The sequence below is a fragment of the Punica granatum genome, chromosome 8 (genome assembly GCF_007655135.1).
Source record: "Punica granatum isolate Tunisia-2019 chromosome 8, ASM765513v2, whole genome shotgun sequence".
In the NCBI taxonomy this organism is placed as follows: Eukaryota; Viridiplantae; Streptophyta; class Magnoliopsida; order Myrtales; family Lythraceae; genus Punica; species Punica granatum.
In genome coordinates, this window is record NC_045134.1 from 6,679,046 (window position 1) to 6,697,282 (window position 18,237).

General features: G+C 39.8%; 3 protein-coding genes across 3 annotated transcripts; 2 read left to right on the forward strand and 1 right to left on the reverse strand.

The window, feature by feature from the left end:
• The first annotated feature begins 889 nt into the window (after positions 1-889).
• Positions 890-2,709, forward strand: LOC116188152 (early nodulin-93). Its single transcript, XM_031517315.1, has 4 exons — positions 890-1,097; positions 1,443-1,504; positions 2,204-2,279; positions 2,403-2,709. The coding sequence occupies exons 1-4, from the start codon at positions 986-988 to the stop codon at positions 2,486-2,488; spliced, it is 336 nt and encodes a 111-aa protein (XP_031373175.1). The 5' UTR covers positions 890-985; the 3' UTR covers positions 2,489-2,709.
• A 433-nt stretch (positions 2,710-3,142) lies between these two features.
• On the reverse strand, positions 3,143-6,733 carry LOC116188151 (receptor-like protein kinase HSL1). Its single transcript, XM_031517314.1, has 2 exons — positions 3,904-6,733; positions 3,143-3,750 (listed from the first exon to the last, which is right to left on the reverse strand). Exons 1-2 carry the CDS (start codon positions 6,629-6,631, stop codon positions 3,299-3,301), a joined length of 3,180 nt encoding a protein of 1,059 aa, XP_031373174.1. The 5' UTR covers positions 6,632-6,733; the 3' UTR covers positions 3,143-3,298.
• A 5,483-nt stretch (positions 6,734-12,216) lies between these two features.
• Positions 12,217-17,712, forward strand: LOC116188241 (tryptophan--tRNA ligase, chloroplastic/mitochondrial-like). The gene is made up of 15 exons (XM_031517463.1): positions 12,217-12,380; positions 12,542-12,697; positions 13,233-13,320; positions 13,871-13,912; positions 14,676-14,765; positions 14,856-14,978; positions 15,097-15,168; positions 15,386-15,498; positions 15,589-15,610; positions 15,695-15,760; positions 15,952-16,008; positions 16,362-16,408; positions 16,510-16,591; positions 16,983-17,072; positions 17,228-17,712. Exons 1-15 carry the CDS (start codon positions 12,316-12,318, stop codon positions 17,360-17,362), a joined length of 1,248 nt encoding a protein of 415 aa, XP_031373323.1. The 5' UTR covers positions 12,217-12,315; the 3' UTR covers positions 17,363-17,712.
• The last annotated feature ends 525 nt before the right edge of the window (positions 17,713-18,237 follow it).

Genomic DNA, 18,237 nt, shown 5'->3' on the forward strand with positions numbered 1-18,237 from the left:
TGTTTCGCCAGAGAATTGTTTAACGTAAGTCGATAACATGGATGAGATTGTGGTTTCACTAGAGAATTGTTTAACTACATGTTCTGTGTCTATAGGAAGAGAAATCGCTTTTTGAAGCTTATATAGTTATATACTTTGCTCGTGGATCTCGACGGCAATTTAGTCCTGTTTGGCAATGGAGTAAAACTCTATTTAACTCAACTCTAAACTTTTTAAAATTTCAAAACAACTCAAATTTTTTTAAAATTTTTAATTTTGCCCCACCTCCTTCTCTTTCGTTTAGTTCACTATTCATCGTCTTCCTCCTCCCCCTCCACTGTTCATCAATCCCTCCCGTTCGACCTCTCTTTCGCTCTCTTCATCTCAATATCTCAACAGAGCCCCAGATGCGTGGACGAGAAGGGTTCATTCTAGTCGAAGGAGGTGAAGGGCCCGCAGAATGAATAGTGGATGAAGAGGAGGAAGACGATGAATAGTGACCTGGAGGAGAGAGAAGGGGTGGGGCAAAATTGAAAAATTTTATAAATTTTGGGTCGTTTTGAAATTTTAAAAAGTTTAGAGTTAAGTTAAACAGAGTTTTACTCCGTTACCAAACATGACCTATATAACTCACCACAACCAGATGTTACATTAACCGTTCGAGCTCTATTCTATTCGATGCGGCAGATAGGTCGTGATCGCAGCACAGGTTAAATAGATTGTTATGGATGGCTGAGCTTAATTAGCCGTTCCCCTGCAACTTATCAAAAAGACAGAGAAGCAAAGAACCATTCGGATCCCCTGAAAATTGCAGCTGGCCCCCAAATTCTGGAGTAATTGCAAAACTAGCCCCATTAAGAACTTGTTAATTATTAGAAAATTAACAATTATTGGCAGAAATAATTAATTAATAAAATAGATTCCTAATACCAAATCGAACACGGCTCCGATACCCTACATCCCCTCTCAAGTGAAGAACGCGATTCCAATTCGTCCTGCGCCGACAATGGGGATTCCGTCGGAAATGAGAGATTATTGGGTGAACCGAAGGGATTCGTTCGTGATCCCTGCCCCGACCGAAGAACAGCGGACTCTAAATGCAAGGAACTGCACTCAAGGTTCTATTCCCTCAGTTTGATTGTCGTTTGATGTAATTTCTGAGAAGTATTAGCTGTTAAGCCTTGATTTGCATCAAATCTTCATGCGGCTTTACCGGGCAATTTCTCGCAATTTGATCGTTTTTCGCATTTGATGCGTAACTCTTTTGGTTTTGGATCATTGTCCAATTGAGCTGGATATAAATTGCTCCGTGAATTTTTCTGTGCGCAATAGATGTTTGTCGATGAAGAATTGTGTGAAAGATGGAAATAATACTAATGAAATTATGAAAAACAACAATTTTGATCGGTCAATTAAGGGTTTATTGATGCCTAGTAATGCGACGCTGATTGTCAAATGTGCAGAGGGTGTTCGTGCCGGAGTGAAGGCAGCAGCAGTTACTGCTGTTGTCATTGCTGTGCCTACGGTAATACAACGCTCGTCTTCATCTCTTTTGGTGTCTATAAGAAAGTTTAGTTTTTGCGGAATTACAATCAAGGGATATTATCTTACTTCTTACTGCCATTATGAGACAGCTGCACTGTTGTTGAAACTAGTCATATATTATGGAACTTATAGTCCGTGGCTGCATTTGCTTGTGAAATTACTATCTGCGTATGTTTGGTCAATGCTTTCTGGGTCTGTGTAAATTTGCGTAGAAGGTATTACGGATGAGACCAGCACTGTCTTGTACTTAGGAAAAGGCAAAGACAGGGAGATGGTGCGGTAGTTGAAGCCAAGAGATGCTGAGAATTTTGCTTGCTTCATCCAAGTGCCTTTTAGCCTTGTGGGTTCTCTGATTATCAGTTGTTATGATTAGCTTTGTTCTATATGGTATGTTTTATATGAGGGAATTGAGGGAATGGAATAGAACTGGAATGGTATCACTATAGAGAAGGATCACATAGTGACCTTATGTGAAATACTTGATGTAGGTGTAGAAGAGGAGAGGAAATGTTTCGGAATGGAATGACATTACTATAGATAATTGCAACATCTTATATGATGATTCCGTTCCTTCTCCTTTTATTTTGCCACACAAACATGGCATTAGTTTCAGGACCTGCTGATTACAAAGATTTTGTATACCTTGTTTTCCTGATGCCTGGTGATTATCATTTTCCAGTTGGCTGCTGTTCGTGTGATTCCTTGGGCAAAGGCAAACCTCAATTACACCGCGCAGGCTCTCATCATTTCTGCAGGCAAAATCCTTTTTGCCTTTACTCTGCTTTCTCCAAACACTATTCCGGTTGCCTGGATGTTTCACCGATGAATATCCCAAGATCGTGATAACTGATTTACTGCCTTGTCGATTCTTTTTACAGCCTCAATTGCCGCTTACTTCATCACCGCAGATAAAACCATCTTAGCGTGTGCAAGAAGGAATGCTCAGAACGAGAGAGCAGCTTAAGATGGCATATCCAACATGGTATCTGCTGCAAAATTACGCTCTACTCATTTTTTGACGATCAGGTCCACAACATGATGGCGTGACTTGATAATGCATATTATGTCAAACTATACACCATCGGCCTCTTGTACCATGATACTTTGGGAGAGTGTTCTGTTCAATGTTTGTAATAAATCAATGCAGTTTTGTGCATCAATGTGAAAAATGTTATTTTCTTATTCCTGTGATGTCCTCCATCGATTTTTTTTTTCCTTTTTCCTTCTATGATAATGAGAGTTTGGGCCTCGCTTTACTAATCCTCGCAGTCCTTGTTAACACTTTGGAAGTCCATGGAACAGATCATTCTGGTTACACGGTCATGCAGGTTACAAATGTAGAATATTCTTCTGCATCAGGGTGACTCATATTTGTTGTCCTTAGATTACCAGGCTAATCCAATTGAATTATCCTTCATCAATATTTCATTAATGAAGATGGATTTCAACTCCCTTTTGTTTTTTGATTAAAGTTCTTCGGCGGCTGTTAAAAATATCTGAAATTGTTAATGTAATCTAGTAACCTGTTGTGTGGATCTGTCGCGAACAGTTTCTGTTTTTTGCAGGGATCCTGTGTTTGTCTCTTTTCAGAGCTTAAACATGTCCTTCGACAAAGAGGGAATTTACAGACCAGTCTTCGATTTTTATTTTCATTGCAATCAAAAACTTGAAACCATGGTAAAGACCTCCGACACTGGAATCGAGATTTTGAGGTTTGCAATCTACCATTTACATATATCTATATGGGGATTTGATTGGTTGATCAAAGTTGAACTCATACACTGTAAGCTAAGCTGCCGCTACCATCTTCTATAGATAGCTTCTTACTCTTCCGGTAACTCGAAAGGTAAGTAGCATTTCCAAGCAATGGCGTCACATCAAATTCTCGCCCGACTGTCTTTCGTTCCCAGGTCTCCGAGGCACTGCACTTTCGGAGAATGTGAAGCACCTCTTTCATGGAGGGCCTTGTGGACGGTGAATTGCCGGTGCAGATAAGCCCCAGCTTGAACACTGTTGTCATATCCTCCGAGTGACATTGCTTCTTGATCTCCTTGTCTAGGGCCTCCTCGATTGGTTTCCCTTCTGCAAAATGCCGCCATGCCCCCTCCGCTAGGCTCATGTTCTCGTCCCCGTTATTGGGCTCTTTTCCAGTCACCAGTTCCAGGAGCACGACCCCGAAGCTGTAGACGTCGATCTTCTCGTTCACTTTGGTTGTGTAGGCATACTCTGAGACATAAAAAAAGGGGTAAGGTTACTTAAGATTGGGTGTTTACCACTCCATTCACCTGGCAAATATTAGTTTAAGCTGTGCGATCAGGACCATCAGGTCGGGGAGCCTTGGTAGTAACAAGAAGAGCTCCAAAAAGAATCGATGCACACCTGGGGCAAAATAACCGAACGAGCCTGCAACAGCAGACATGGTGTAGGCCTCGCCTTGCCTGACCAGTGTCTTGGCAAGTCCGAAATCTGCAATACTGGAGTTGAACTCGGAATCGAGCAAGATATTGCTCGACTTCACGTCCCGGTGGATGATAGGAGGAGAGCAGTCGTGGTGCATGTAGCAGAGCCCTTGGGCAGCCCCAATAGCGATCTGCAACCGTGTCGGCCAGTCCAGGAAAGCTTGGAAGGCGGAGCTTGCACCGGAGTTCAACTTCCTCTTGCGCTGGTGAAGCCACCTGTCCAGACTCTCGTTCTCCTTGTACTCATACACAAGAAGTTTCGAGTCATCGCTTGAAATACAACACAGGAGCTTCACTATATTCGAGTGTCGTATCGTTCCGAGAATCTCTACTTCCGCTAGAAACTCCTTCTCATGCCTGGCATCAAGCTTTCTTCCATTCCAAATCCGTTTGACTGCCACATAATCGCCTGAACGGCCGATGCTTATTCGGTAGACTTTGCCTGATCCTCCATATCCAATGAGATTATCGTCCCTCAGACTCGACAAAATGTTTGCTTCTGTGAAATCGAGTCTGTGGAATGAAGTTAACTTCCAAGTTGAAAGGTCTCTCCTGATCTTTCTTCTCCGGTAGTCTCGGATTATGAGTAAAGACGATAGGAGAGTAACGAAGAACACAGCCAGCGCGAGAGCTAGAACCAATATAAGGTACTTGGGAGACAGTTGGTCAGAGTCACGACTTCTAACGGAGCAGCTATGGAGATTGAGAACTGGATTATTGGCACATAGGTTGGGATTGTTCAGAAAGCTCGTCTCATAAGCGAGGTTATTGAACTCATTCGGGATTTTCCCAGAAAGCTTATTAGAGGACAAATTGAGAGTGGTCAGCTCCAAATTTCCCAACTCCAGCGGGATCTCACCAGAAAGTTGATTGCTCGACAGATCGAGGTTGAGGAGATCGGGCAAGGATCCAACTGCTGCTGGAATTGGCCCGGAGATCTTGTTTCGCGACACATTCAGGCTCGTGAGGGATCTCCAGGAGATAATATTCGGAGGCAGTTCGCCTTCGAGTTGGTTACCGTCGAGCGAAAGAGTGATCAGATGGGAAAGACTCGTAAGTTCCTCCGGGATATTTCCAGAAAGGAAATTGTTGCTGGCCTTGAACACCATCAAACTTGACCAAGAAGAAATTTCCGCCGGAATCTGACCAGAAAACCGATTGTTGTTTATCTCGATCCTCGATAAGTTCCATGCTGTTCTGGTGGGAAGAGAGCCAGAGAACGAGTTTCCGCTTATCATCAAGCTTGATAGGTTGAAAAGTGTCCAAATTCCTGAAGGAACTATACCGGTGAAGTTGTTGTTATAGAGTTGAAGCGTACGGAGAGTTCTGCAGTTTCCAAGGGATTCCGGGATTTCTCCGGTCAGGTTGTTAGAGTTAGCGACCACTCCAGTTAGGACACCGTTGGCGCATAGATTTTGAGGTAACTGCCCACTGAACTGATTGTTTGAGACCTCGAATGCTTCCAATGCCGAGTGCAGTCCAAGATCAGGGGGCAGAATGCCACTCAGGCTGTTGGTAAAGACCCGGAAAATCAGAAGAGACGGAATCTTCCCGATACTTGCCGGAATTTCCCCGGAAAGATTGTTTGAGTAGAGTTTCAACACAGTCAGACTCTGCAGCTTCCCGAGATCTTCTGGTATTGGACCTGTTAGGTTGTTCATGGCGAGATCGATCTCAACCAAATTTAGCGCCGAAACCGAACTCGGCATCTGACCTGATAACTTGTTGTGGAACAGATATAAACGACTCAGGTTCTTCAATGAGAACAAGCCCTCGGGAATCGGGCCCGTCAGCATGTTGCGGGACAGGTCCAGATGCTCCAGTGCCGAGAGGTTCGTCATCCTCTCCGGAATTTCGCCAATCAGATTACACTCTGTCATCCACAGAAACGTCAGCCTCCTTAGGTTCCCGAACTCACCTGGAATCATCGCCGGCACGAACTTCGTATTATACGCCATTCCTAGGACCTCGAGATTGGACAAGTCCCCGATCTCCCTTGGAAACGTCCCATTGAACTCGTTCTGGTAAAGATAAAGCGTCTGTAGATTGCTCAGTTTCCCGATTGCTGGCGGGATATCCCCAGAGAAATTATTTCCCCCGAGGTCGATGTACTGCAAGCTTGACAACCGGTCGATATCGCTTGGAATGGGGCCAACGAAGTAATTCATGGACAGGTCTAGGACCTGTAGGTTGGTGCAGTTGTACAGCGAGGACGGGAATTGGCCTGGGATGTAATTCCAGGACAGGACGAGGGTGGTCAGGCTCTTGAGGCCGCAGATGATCGGAGGTATCTCGGTTGTGATGTTCTTATCGCTGAGGTGAAGCTCGGAGACGGCTCCTGTTGCTGTGCAGTTGACCCCCGGCCAACCGCACGGCGATGACGACGTGTTGGTCCAGGACACGAGAGATGGCGGGTCACCCCATAGCTGTTTTATGTTCAACAGGATCGTGAGCTCGTCCGAGCTCGGGTTCTGCGAAATTACGATAAAGGGCACGGAGAGGAGGGTGAGGAGGACAATCTGGAGTAGTTCGGACATGTTGGAGTAACGGACTTTGCCGGGAAAGATAAGTGTGAAGGCTAAGGCCAACGGCAGGAGTTCAAACTTGGCGAGCTGAGACGAGCAGGGACATAGCATATATGTACCCATTCGGCCATTAAAAATGGGCCTAATGTTGAGTTTAATTACAGATGTGCCACTAACAGTGACCCACCCAGTCAACTCTGCCGGGAAACGCTTGACGTAACGTTTGGCTCTTATCTGAGGCGTGGTTCATGCGCATCTGCAACTCTTTAATTTATAATGTGTTTTCGGGAATTCTTCTGCAATGTTTTCTTGATGTTTACTTTAGTATCCGATAATCTTCAGCACTGTTTTAATTTGTGAAAATTGGAGTTCTCATTTTTCACTCCCAAGACCAATCACCAGTTTAGTTTCATTTTGAAGTTAAAATCATTTCCATTGTTTGGGACGTAACGATTAATTCTCATCACAGATAATTAATACAAGGAGATGGCGTTTGGTAATGCTAGAGACATCGGTACGAGTTTCCATTAGACTGCCCATTGGAAACTGAGGGATGAAAAAATTTCTTCTTCAATAGATTGTTATCGAGTCAATCTTCATTGTCACTCTTAAATTTCGGCACCACATTTACCCTTGAAATATTTTTTCCACCATTTTAATCTAAATGTTGGCCTTCCGTTTATCATTTTGATCTCTTCGTTAACGTTTCTCACGAAAATATGATGTGGCAATGTAACAACATTTAAAATATTATTCTTTTAAATTATATTTATAAAAAACGATGTCGTTTTGTATTTTGTATTTATTTTTTATTTCGTGGGACTAGGAAAATCAGCTTGGGAGAAGGGGGCACACCAATTGGGAAGCTCCTTGTCGGCCATCAACCCCTCATGGCGACCTCGCTTGAGGGGTCGGTGGGGAAGCCCTCAGTCGCTCGGCCCCCTTCTTCTCTCCCTATACTAGGCCATTCTCTCTATTTTTTTTAATAGACGGAGAAGGGAAGGGGGCAAACCCCGTTGGGGGTTCCTCTACTAGCGTTTGCCTCCTCAGGCGAGGTGGCTGGAGTCCCATGACCTTCCTTGAGAGGGTGAAAGCCAGTAGGGAGTCTGTTGCCGGTTTGCCCCAATAAATTGAAAAAGAATATATAAAAAGCCAAAACGATGTGGTTTTGACAATTTTTATTAAACATGATTACTTTTTACACTGTTATGTTCATATAGGCATGCCATATTAGATTTCCATAAAAGAAGTTGTTGGAGGGATCAAAATGGTAGATGGAATGCCAACATTTAAGCTAAAGTGGGGGCAAAAGTATTTTGAAGGCAAATGTGGTGGTAATTTGTAAATTTGAGGGTGATAGTGAAAGTGAAATTTATTTATTTTAATGAGATCATGAACATTTTAAGAGAAATTTCTTTTTAAACCTCCACTACAAACCAAAACACCTAAGAAAGAGGGTGTAGTGTAATAATGCATATTTTTGTTTGTCAACCAAGAAATTGCACGTTCGATTCTTACAGTGGGAACACCGGTGCCCTTTATAAATTATTAAAATTTCTATTCTATTTGACTAATTTATAAACTTCTTTTCTAATAAAAAAAGAAACCAACAATTTCAAGTGAGTCCCTGTGATCAGCTGTGAGGTCCAATTAGTCCGAGGGCCCAATTATACCTTCAATTGTGACATCGGGGTCCCATTGTACCTTCAATTGTAGGTCCAAAGCGTATTAGTAATACTTATTAAATATTTTCTCTTTTTTATTTTCTTTTATTGAAGAATGCCTTATTTATGAATTCAAAATTCTTTATTAATTTTTGATGTTATATTATCAATTACTCAAAAATTCCCAATCGAATAAACATATTTCAAGAAATAACACTCTATCCCGAAAGTCTTGTTCTACAATCACTCGAAATCTTTGCATCCAAGCCGCATCCAAACCACTTTCCAACCTTAATCCGGTGTCCTTGATTAGGTTTTTTGGTGGGTTTACGGCCACTCACAAGTTTCTCAGTTGTGATGTTGATTGCAACATACCAATTCATTATGCGGGACCCCCTCTGATCCTTCTAGATGCCTTTTAAAATCTCATCTTTAATTAGTCTCCTCGTGCTCTTTATTAAGTAGTAGTTGTTTGACCATAGCGAGGAAGCTGTGGGATGCTGTTGACTGGCTTTAAACCATGGCAGCTCAGCTCAACAAGCTAGCCATTACCTCATTTGCAGCTTCCCCTTCTTCCCCATAGAATAGTAGGAGCCCCTCACCCAAATTCGATAGCTCAATGCCAATATGGAGTAGGTTCGCCCTTGTGGAATCGATATAAGCTTTCAACTCCACTACACAAATTCACTAATAACATATCTGGCTTAAGAACTATTTTCAGTCACGAAAAATCGATTACCACTAGATATAACAGTGAAGATAATTTTAAATATATTTACGCTCATAGATACCGTACATGTCCATCTTTTTTCCTAACGAATAGAAAATCTACATCCATCAAATGGATTGAATAACGTAATATTAAATTATTTTTCCCTGTATTAATTTTTTTTTTACGCATTTCGATAGCATAGATATTGGCAGTATTCATCAATGCGAGTTTTAACTGATGAAAAAATCTCGATGAAAAGATATTTCCCGGCTTAAAAGGCATTGGCTTGAGCTGAGGCTTGGTCAAAGACAAGCAAATAGTTGTTGTGGATGTAAGATAAAGGAGACGCTTAAAGTTGCCATTTAACCCGTTAGTGGGAAGTTGATAGGAAGGTTCCATATTTAATATTTTTTTTAACTCATATATAATATATATGGATAGATTTCTTTATACAAAAGCTATTGTTTCTTTGTCAAAGTCTTCTACGAGATTTGCTTTTCGAGTGCAATGCACTGACTTCCTTGGCTGCTGCTTTAAGTTTAAGCAAAAATTTGCATCTCATAAATGTCGATGGAACAAAATCGATTATTTCACAAAGCTCGGATTGCATATAGTAAGCTATTATTCACAATGCTTTTGTTAATCCTTTGAGATTAGGAGCGACGATCGAACTGAAAGATCCAAACTGGTATGGGCACTGAAAGAACTAACTTTTCAAAATAAGCCAATTCCAGGAAAAGCTCTCTCGATTTAAACGAGTTGAAGAACTAACTTTTGTTCCGGTTTTTTTTTTTTTTGGGGAAAAAAACCTATGATTATTTGCCTTTTCTTTTTGTCCTTTTTCCCCCCCTATTTACAATAGGCAATATGACGATGTTGCTAATGTCAAAATTTTAACTGGCGCGTGGACACAGACGAAAATATAATTTTTCATAATCAGTGCGGCCACAAAGGTTCGAAAAATGAGATTATTTATTTATTTATTTTATTATTATCAATACTACTAAATTTATATGTTTCATATTTTCAATGCTCATCAATGTTCTCAACCACACGTGTGCATTTTCACTCCTTTTCCCCTTTGAAATCTGCTAAGAAATATGGGAACAAGAAAAATGGAATAATAACTTCTGTATCAATGTAATCTCACGGCTCATTTTGGATTATATATACAGTCACATCGTCGTGAAATGAAATAGTGATACGAATTAAAAGAACTAACGTGAATTGGTTCAAACTCCTTAATGCTTAATCATCTTAAGTAAGGTATTGTATTCAAGTCTTGTAAATGAAGAAAATTCACGCTTATTCCTATGTGGCTCACCCAGTCCAAATTGGATTAATTGAGGATTCGAAATCCATTGAGTTTCTGGAGATTAAGATACACATGGAAAAAATAGTGATAGGATTATAAAAGCACACTATATTTACTTCTATTATCGTACCAGACAAAGTATCTATGACAATATGACACACATATCTTATGTCAGGCAGAAGAATTGGAACATAATTCTAAGATGCTACGATAACATATTTAATATGCAAATGTTTAGTATTTTTTTCAAATATTTAGTATTTTAGTTTAGACATTTAGTATTTTAGTTCGGTACTAAACACTCGAATTTAAATACTTATTCGTTAATAAAAAATACTAAATAATTGAACTAAAATACTAAATGGTGTCACCGTGACACCATGTCATGCTAAAATGACCATTTATATTTTATCTATCCCTAAAATTGATAAGCATATTCAGATTGCTACTAAAACTAAAATTTTAAATTTCAAAAATTTTCAAAATTTTGCCTTGACATTTTTATCCAAAATATATATATATATATATATATATCAATTACTAATTTTAAAAAAAGGCAACTGTAATTTCCTATTAATAATAGAACACTGATTGCTCCACTGCCACAGTTCTGAATGGTTGTTGATCTGATTTGTTCCTAACATAATCATATCGGCGTTGAATAAATTGGATATTTATGTAGAAGATAAAGTACAACGCGGTAGATAAATCTGCATTAGAATTCAATCGGTTTCATAGGCTGCTGAGACTAATTAATTATAACAAACAGAAAAAGGCCAAAACATTTCATTTCTACTGATTGGGACTGCTTATTCTAGGTTCTATGCATTATATGTTTTTTTCTGTTGGTTAGGAGAAACTTTTTCCAACAGTCACGCTTAATTATAGAGAACAAATTGCAGTTTGCATCTTTGAAAAGTATAATTCGTTCTAGAATGAGGAGACAATTTAATCAATTCCCCCATGAGAAGATGTGTTTTATTGCTCACCAAACAAACACAAGAATCAAATCAACAAAGAAAATATCGTCGAGAATGAAGTGCATTACTTGCCCCCAAAATACAAAGCGCATTACTAATTGCCCGATGGATCTTTTTTTTTTTTTTATGGATAACACGACGACTAATCCATAGCCTACGTTACGTGAATACCTTACAAGCTCATGGTTCATGCAGGTGATCCACTCGAACTTAAAACTTTCGGTAATGAACTGCTTCAAGACAGTGATGATGAAGAGGACCAGAAGTGCTAAGAGAGGGCTGAAGTATTCCTCGTGATGGCAATAGCAAAACTTGAGCCATCGAGGTGCATGCTTTTGTCTGATCAACATTCATGGTTCGTGCTCCAGTTGCAGGAGAAACAGAGGCCATGATCCCTACGGGTCGTATTCTGAATAGAAGCCTTGCTTGCTCGTATAAATTCCACTTCGTTGCTGTCTATGCCTTAAAAATTGTACTCGATAACCGGTATGTGTAGTTACCCCCTTGGATCTATCTCTACCGATCATTGGATAGAGTTATAACGTAACAGATTGGCTAAAATGCGGATCGGACATGAGGAACATGCCACTGCTCTCGAAAAGTTCTCGAGAATGACCTAGACAAGAATTAAGTAGGATCTTCGATATGAAACTTAAAACCAAAAAAAGAAAAAAGTTGAAATTATACCCCCAGCAGCATCTAATGCTGTTAAGAGGTAACAGACAACATTTGAGCCAAAAAAAAAGGAGAGGGAACAGACAACATAGAGGAACTCCACGCTGAAGAGATATGTTAACAAGGAATCCTCAATCCAGACAAGCCTGGAATGTGCCATTCCGGACAACTAAGGCCCAATCCGAAATGCACATTCTGGGTCTAATGGGTCTTCAGTGGGGAATCGGTCCGTAACAGAATGAAACATTTTGGACTACCAAACAGGGACAGAATTGAAACAACCGACAAAGTTCAATGACTGAAGTTGACATTTCGTTTTCTTTTTTCCGACACCTCAGCCGTTTTCTCAGTTTCAAGTACAGCCGACACAAAAATCCGAACTTCTTGGGCTGAGAAAGCTTCGGCCTTTCGGAGAATTAAATCCCACACGGCCACCGGCGGCGGCGACAGGGCCAAGAAAGATGAGCCGTTCTGCGCTCTCCCATTTCTTCATCCCCTTCAATTACTCCCCTCGCTTCACTTCACTGTACTCTCTTTCTCTCTCTCTCTCTCTCTATGTCGTTTGTTTCTCTGTCACGTTCATAGACGAGAAGCATTCCGTGCAATCAAGTTTATGTATGCGTGTGCATTGGGTTCTACTTGTTCCGCTATTTAAAGAACTCGTCTTTGCGGTAAAACGTCGAACAGGTCGAGCGGGGGAGCTTCCAGCAGGTTCTCCAGAGTCCTGCCCCTGAGGAGGCGAAGCTTTGCTCCAAGCGGGCGCGACCCAAGACGTTTCCAGTGCTACTGCAGCGTCTCGGACTCTGAACCGGCTATTTTGGAGACTTCCCCGAGCTCTGTGAGGTAAAAGTTTCCACCTTTTCTTGTTATGTATTGATTTTTTCACAGAAATCCATGGCAGGACAAGTTGGAAGGGGGGAAAAAATGAAAATGAGCTGGTTAGATGATCTGCATTGTCCTTATTAGTTTAGCTGCGTTAGCAAGGTTATGAATCCATTAATGAGTCCGATTCTGATATCTAGGTGTAGAAAATAATGCTTCTGCGAAACTCTGTGCATGCGTGTGTGCGTGTGTGTTGTCTGCTAATATATGGCCCACGAATTTTTGAGTAAGAACTCTTTTAGCAGTATCATGAACCTCTAGGATCTATCCAGTATGGTAGCAGTCAATTTATCCTGCTCCATAACCAGCGTGTACTACATAAGTGTTACGTTGCGAGCACTCAATATTTGCTCAACTATCTTAAGTTTGAATAGCATTGTTTGATAGTTTACTTTGAATGCGTTTATACATGTAAGCATGCATAAGAGTTGGTGCATTTTTTGAAAAGTTATATCTTTTCCCTTGTTTCTGGATTAAGCGTATTGCTGTCTTGCAGGAAGAGAATAGTGTCCGGAGTTCAACCGACTGGGTCCATCCACCTTGGAAATTATCTTGGGGCCATAAAAAATTGGATCGCCCTTCAGGTGGCTGTGTTCTTGACTATAATTCATAATTCTAGATTGTCAAATTTTTTCAGAATTTTGGTTCTATGTTGTGAGATTGGGGATTTCATTGTAAGAGTTAAAAATAATGTTGTTTTGATGATTCTACATTGTTGACATTACAATGGTAAATATAGTCCGGAGAAATCTTGTTCACCTAATTCCTAGGTTCAGATAAAAATAATGTGTTTGGTCGCATAAATAGTCTGGCATAAATCTTTTTTCTTTTAAGAACCTCCTTTTGGCTTCTTTCTTCTGATCTACGAGAACACTCGCATCGTAGATGTAAAACTGTAGAAGATTATAGCCAGCAATGTAAATAATTTAGTTCGAGCAGACCCCCTTCATTGCTTGCCGCATGTCAAATCTTCAGTACTCTAGAGAACAATTAACATGTAAATGATGAAGCATATTATCCGGGTTGCTATACCATAAGAAATTATTCCAATATGTCAAAATAGATGCTAGCTTAGTTATCTGATTCTTCTTGTTGTTGTTTTTCAACTTCTTACACGTCCTTTTAACATTGTAGAATGCATACGAGACCCTCTTTTTCATTGTGGACCTTCATGCGGTATGTCTGATTCTCTACCCTTCATAATGTGGTTAGAACTTCAGATCTCTCCTTTTCTTTCCTTTCTTTTCAGCAAGGACGACCATTGAGCTTGTCAGCTTGACTCGATATATTGGGTGTATTAGGTACTAGAACTAGACTTATATAAATGAATGATAATATATATATTAGAACTTCTCATAGTTTTATTAAGTATGCATACTAGAGTTTTACAAATTAAACTTATAGCAAAAAATGTGTCATTATAAATAAAGAAATCTCCTAATATTATGTATAAAATAATGAAATGTCATATTATTGTAACGACCAAAAAGAAAAAAAAAATACAATGAAGAATAGTAAATTTGAGAAAATTTAGAACGCAAAAAGAATAATAGAAGAAAACAACCTTGAAGGACTTATATGAAGAAGGAGAATAAGTTATGGGTGAAAATAAGTGGTGCCACATATCAAGCTAAGTAGAGTCTTCCCTTGGAACTCCCCTTTGGCTTATTTAGAGGATAGATAGATATGCAGATATAGGTATAGATAGTAGAAAAGCTATGCATCGGTTTTTCGGAAGAGATAAATGATTTTATCTTGCTAGAGAAAAGGAAGAATGTCGTTATTGGTCTTGAATTTGAGTAATTTTTCTTTTCTGTCCCATGGGAGATGAGATACTGTGGATTACTGGAGATGGAGCAATTTTTGGCCCAAGAATTCGTGATATAATATACATGCCAATATGGATTATCTATCGTTCTTTGTGTGCTATATTTCATAGATTACGTTACCGTATGAGACGCAACAACTAGCTAAGGCGACAAGGGATACTGCAGCAATTTATTTGGCATGTGGAGTTGATAGCTCTCAGGTAATTTATTTACAATATTCATCGTTTTTTATATTTTTTTTATTTAGATTATCATTCTCTTGATTGTATAAGATCAATCTTTTCATGCAGGCTTCTGTATTTGTGCAATCTCATGTCCATGCACATGTAGAGTTGATGTGGTTACTAAGTGCTGCAGCACCTATTGGTTGGCTTAATAGAATGATCCAATTCAAAGAGAAATCTCTGAAGGCGGTGCGTTTTTAGCTGTATGTACTCTCTATCCTTATTTATGCGGTCATATTTTTGCTTTACCATAATGTCCTCAGCAGCGATTTTATGACACAGACTTCAATGCTATTTTACGTTATAGGGCGATGAAAATGTTGGAGTTGCATTATTAACTTATCCAGTTCTGATGGCTTCTGACATTCTTCTATATCAGGTGGTTAAACAATTGAGGTGTATTTTCTACTAGCCACTTGAAATTATTGATTCTTTGTTTTCACTGATTTGTCATGGCAAAAAGGAGGAGAGTTTTGTACTCTTATGTTCATTAAAAATGTAACTCGTTCTCATTGTACTTGCCAAAATTTTCAATTGAGGTTGCCCTTGAGACCTTTATGTCAGCTTATTTACAGCTCGTGACGTGTGACGTGCAGTCGGACTTTGTCCCAGTGGGTGAGGATCAGAAGCAGCACCTAGAGTTGACCAGGGAACTAGCTCAGCGTGTTAATAACTTATATGGAGGAAGAAAGTGGAAGAAATTGGGAGGGTTAGGAACCAACTTTTTCCCCTAATATGAAAATCTTTCAGGTCTTCATTTTACAATGTATTTTACAACTCTATTTCATTAATGTTGCAGGAGAGGTGGTGCTATTTTCAAGGTGGATTCTATCTTCTGATAATTTATCTAAGGCTCGTTTGTTCTCGATAGTTAGAACCATCTGATTTACTTTATCCTAATGAAGGTACCGGAGCCCCTTATTCCACCCGCTGGAGCAAGAATTATGTCCCTTACAGACGGGCTGTCTAAGGTTGTAGAGTTTTTTCTTTTTCTCCCTTTTTCTTTTGTAATTCTTTTATAGTTGGATGGAGCGGAAATTTTATGCTCAAACTATAGATTTGAGTTGAGCATTAATTCACTGGTGAGGTTGCTTATTCACGCGGAAGGAAGTATAATGGAAATAATGTTGCTGACATTGACATTTTCTTTTCGTTGCTTCAGATGTCAAAATCTGCACCTTCTGATCAATCACGTATCAATCTTCTCGACTCAAAAGATGTAAGTTGAGTTGTATGACTCGAAAACTGATAAACAGATACAACTTCATAGCAGGAGAAACTGGGAAATATTAATGGTCTGTAGTGGTATCTCGATGTTTAAACTAGAAAAGGCTAGATGTAGAAGATCTTTGGTATACTGATGATATTGTTTGTGGCTGTATTAATGGAGAAGGTACATGCATTATGAGCTATAATAGTGTTCTGTTGCTAGAATGAAAATCTTTAATGATGGTTCTCACTCAAGAGTGTTGTTCATGCTTCTGGAAAGAGAAGGTGGACAGCACTTTGCTTGCATTATTTTTGTATATTTCTTCTTCGGTGAACTCTGATTTAGCTCCTTCCAATATCTAGGCTATTGCAAACAAGATTAAGCGCTGCAAAACCGACTCATTTCCCGGGTTGATACTTTCTCCTCCTAGTTTGCGTTCTGTACATATGTTTCGCCTACCTCTCTCCCAAAGCTTATTCTTCTCATTTCCTGTGTCTGCTATATTTGCAGTTTGGAATTTGACAATCCCGAGAGACCTGAATGCAACAATCTTCTTTCAATATATCAGCTCATCTCAGGAAAAACCAAAGAGGTAAGAATCTTACTTGTCTTATCGCCTTCTTTAAATATGCATGTTTTCAATGATGATTAACCCATAAGAATGTTCGGTTTGATGGTCTATTTCGCAATTTATGACTTATTATGGGCCGTTTGGATTTAGGGTTAAAATTACAAAACTTCAACTTTGATTTTGATTGTGGAAAAGAACAAATGAGATAGGATTATAAATTTGACTTGGAAAATGTGTATTTTTGTTGTGTAGTGTGTTGAGTTAAAGTTAAAGTTAAAATTTTTGACTTGGAAAATGTGTGTTTTTGTTGTGTAGTGTGTTGAGTTAAAGTTAAAGTTAAAATTAAAAAATTTTAACTTGCAATCCAAACAAGCCCGTACTAGTTTTCCTCTGACAAAGATGTTTCCTGCAGGAAGTGATACAGGAGTGCCAAGACATGAATTGGGGCACATTCAAAAGTCTAATAACAGATGCATTAATTGATCATCTCCACCCGATTCAGGTCCATACCTTATGGTTCATCCTTTTTTTATTTAACCTAAGGATCTCTTCATTTTGAATTAAGCTTCCTGTTTAGATTATTTCACGGGGAACACTTGTCATAAAACATAACTGTTTCATCAACCATTCCTCAACTCCTGTTTCTCCTCCTTACAGGTTCGGTACGAGGAAATCATGTCCGATCCAGCATTTCTGGATGGAGTCCTAACTGAAGGCGCTGCAAGAGCCAAGGAAATAGCTGATGCCACTCTCAACAATGTCTATCAGGCGATGGGATTCCTCCGAAGATGAGAATATGTTGAATTCACAACTCGAATCGACACAAAAAAAAAAAGATTTATACCAGACAACTCCTTCGAGATTCATTCATATCATTCGCCCCCTTGGTACACGCTTCCGTTCTCATTCTATAAAGGTTCACTCAAGCATGCTCTAGGAGAGCAAGAGCAAATTTTTTTCTTGGGATCCATAACTGTAACATTCTTGTAGAATAGCATTCATGAAATCGCGTGGGTCTCCATGATTGAGCAACCGCGTTATCGGGGTTCTATTTATTACTTTTTCTCGTGTTTTCAACATGTGTGCTGATCTTTTCCCGGATAATGATGAATATAGTAGCAAACAGAAGTGCTGGATTATTACATTAGTGACTCATCATGGTGTTAACGGTATCGGAAGAGTAAGGGTATCAATCAAAGTAGTGATGATTATATATGAGAATACGTTGGAGAAGAACACAAAAAGGGTATACGGAATGCATATGAGTGGATGTATGGGTTCCACCATTGGGAGCTGGTCGGCCCAAAAGTGCATGCCATAGATATCATGGAACGGATGAATCCTTTTCATTCCACATTCAATGAACAGTTCATCAGGGTCGACGCATCAGCCGGAGCTTTGTGAATCAACGAGCTCAGTCCTTTGTAGTCCCTACTAATTACTGAACACAAGCAGTCTGGTAGAACTTATTTTGCCGTGATTTTGTACCTCACTGAGGGACGGGGTCCCGATCTGTCACCGGGAAAACCCCCGGGACTGCTTGCTTTCTTCATCTAGTTTGGAACTGTTGCAAGTCACATTTCACCTGCAAAAAGGGTAGAGGAGATTGGTGGATGTATTACGTAAATCCACCCACCCATGATAAGCGGGTGCCCTCCTCAAGCACG

Bases quoted from the DNA above. Each gene is read 5' to 3' on its own strand.
- LOC116188241 (XM_031517463.1), top strand. From the start codon at position 12,316: ATGAGCCGTTCTGCGCTCTCCCATTTCTTCATCCCCTTCAATTACTCC. The intron at 12,381-12,541 runs GTACTCTCTTTC...AACGTCGAACAG, and splicing joins TCCCCTCGCTTCACTTCACT to GTCGAGCGGGGGAGCTTCCA. The intron at 14,766-14,855 runs GTAATTTATTTA...CTTTTCATGCAG, and splicing joins GTGGAGTTGATAGCTCTCAG to GCTTCTGTATTTGTGCAATC.
- LOC116188152 (XM_031517315.1), top strand. From the start codon at position 986: ATGGGGATTCCGTCGGAAATGAGAGATTATTGGGTGAACCGAAGGGAT. The intron at 1,098-1,442 runs GTTCTATTCCCT...TCAAATGTGCAG, and splicing joins TGCAAGGAACTGCACTCAAG to AGGGTGTTCGTGCCGGAGTG. The intron at 2,280-2,402 runs GCAAAATCCTTT...TTCTTTTTACAG, and splicing joins GGCTCTCATCATTTCTGCAG to CCTCAATTGCCGCTTACTTC.
- LOC116188151 (XM_031517314.1), bottom strand. From the start codon at position 6,631: ATGGGTACATATATGCTATGTCCCTGCTCGTCTCAGCTCGCCAAGTTT. The intron at 3,751-3,903 runs GTGTGCATCGAT...TTTATGTCTCAG, and splicing joins GTTCGGTTATTTTGCCCCAG to AGTATGCCTACACAACCAAA.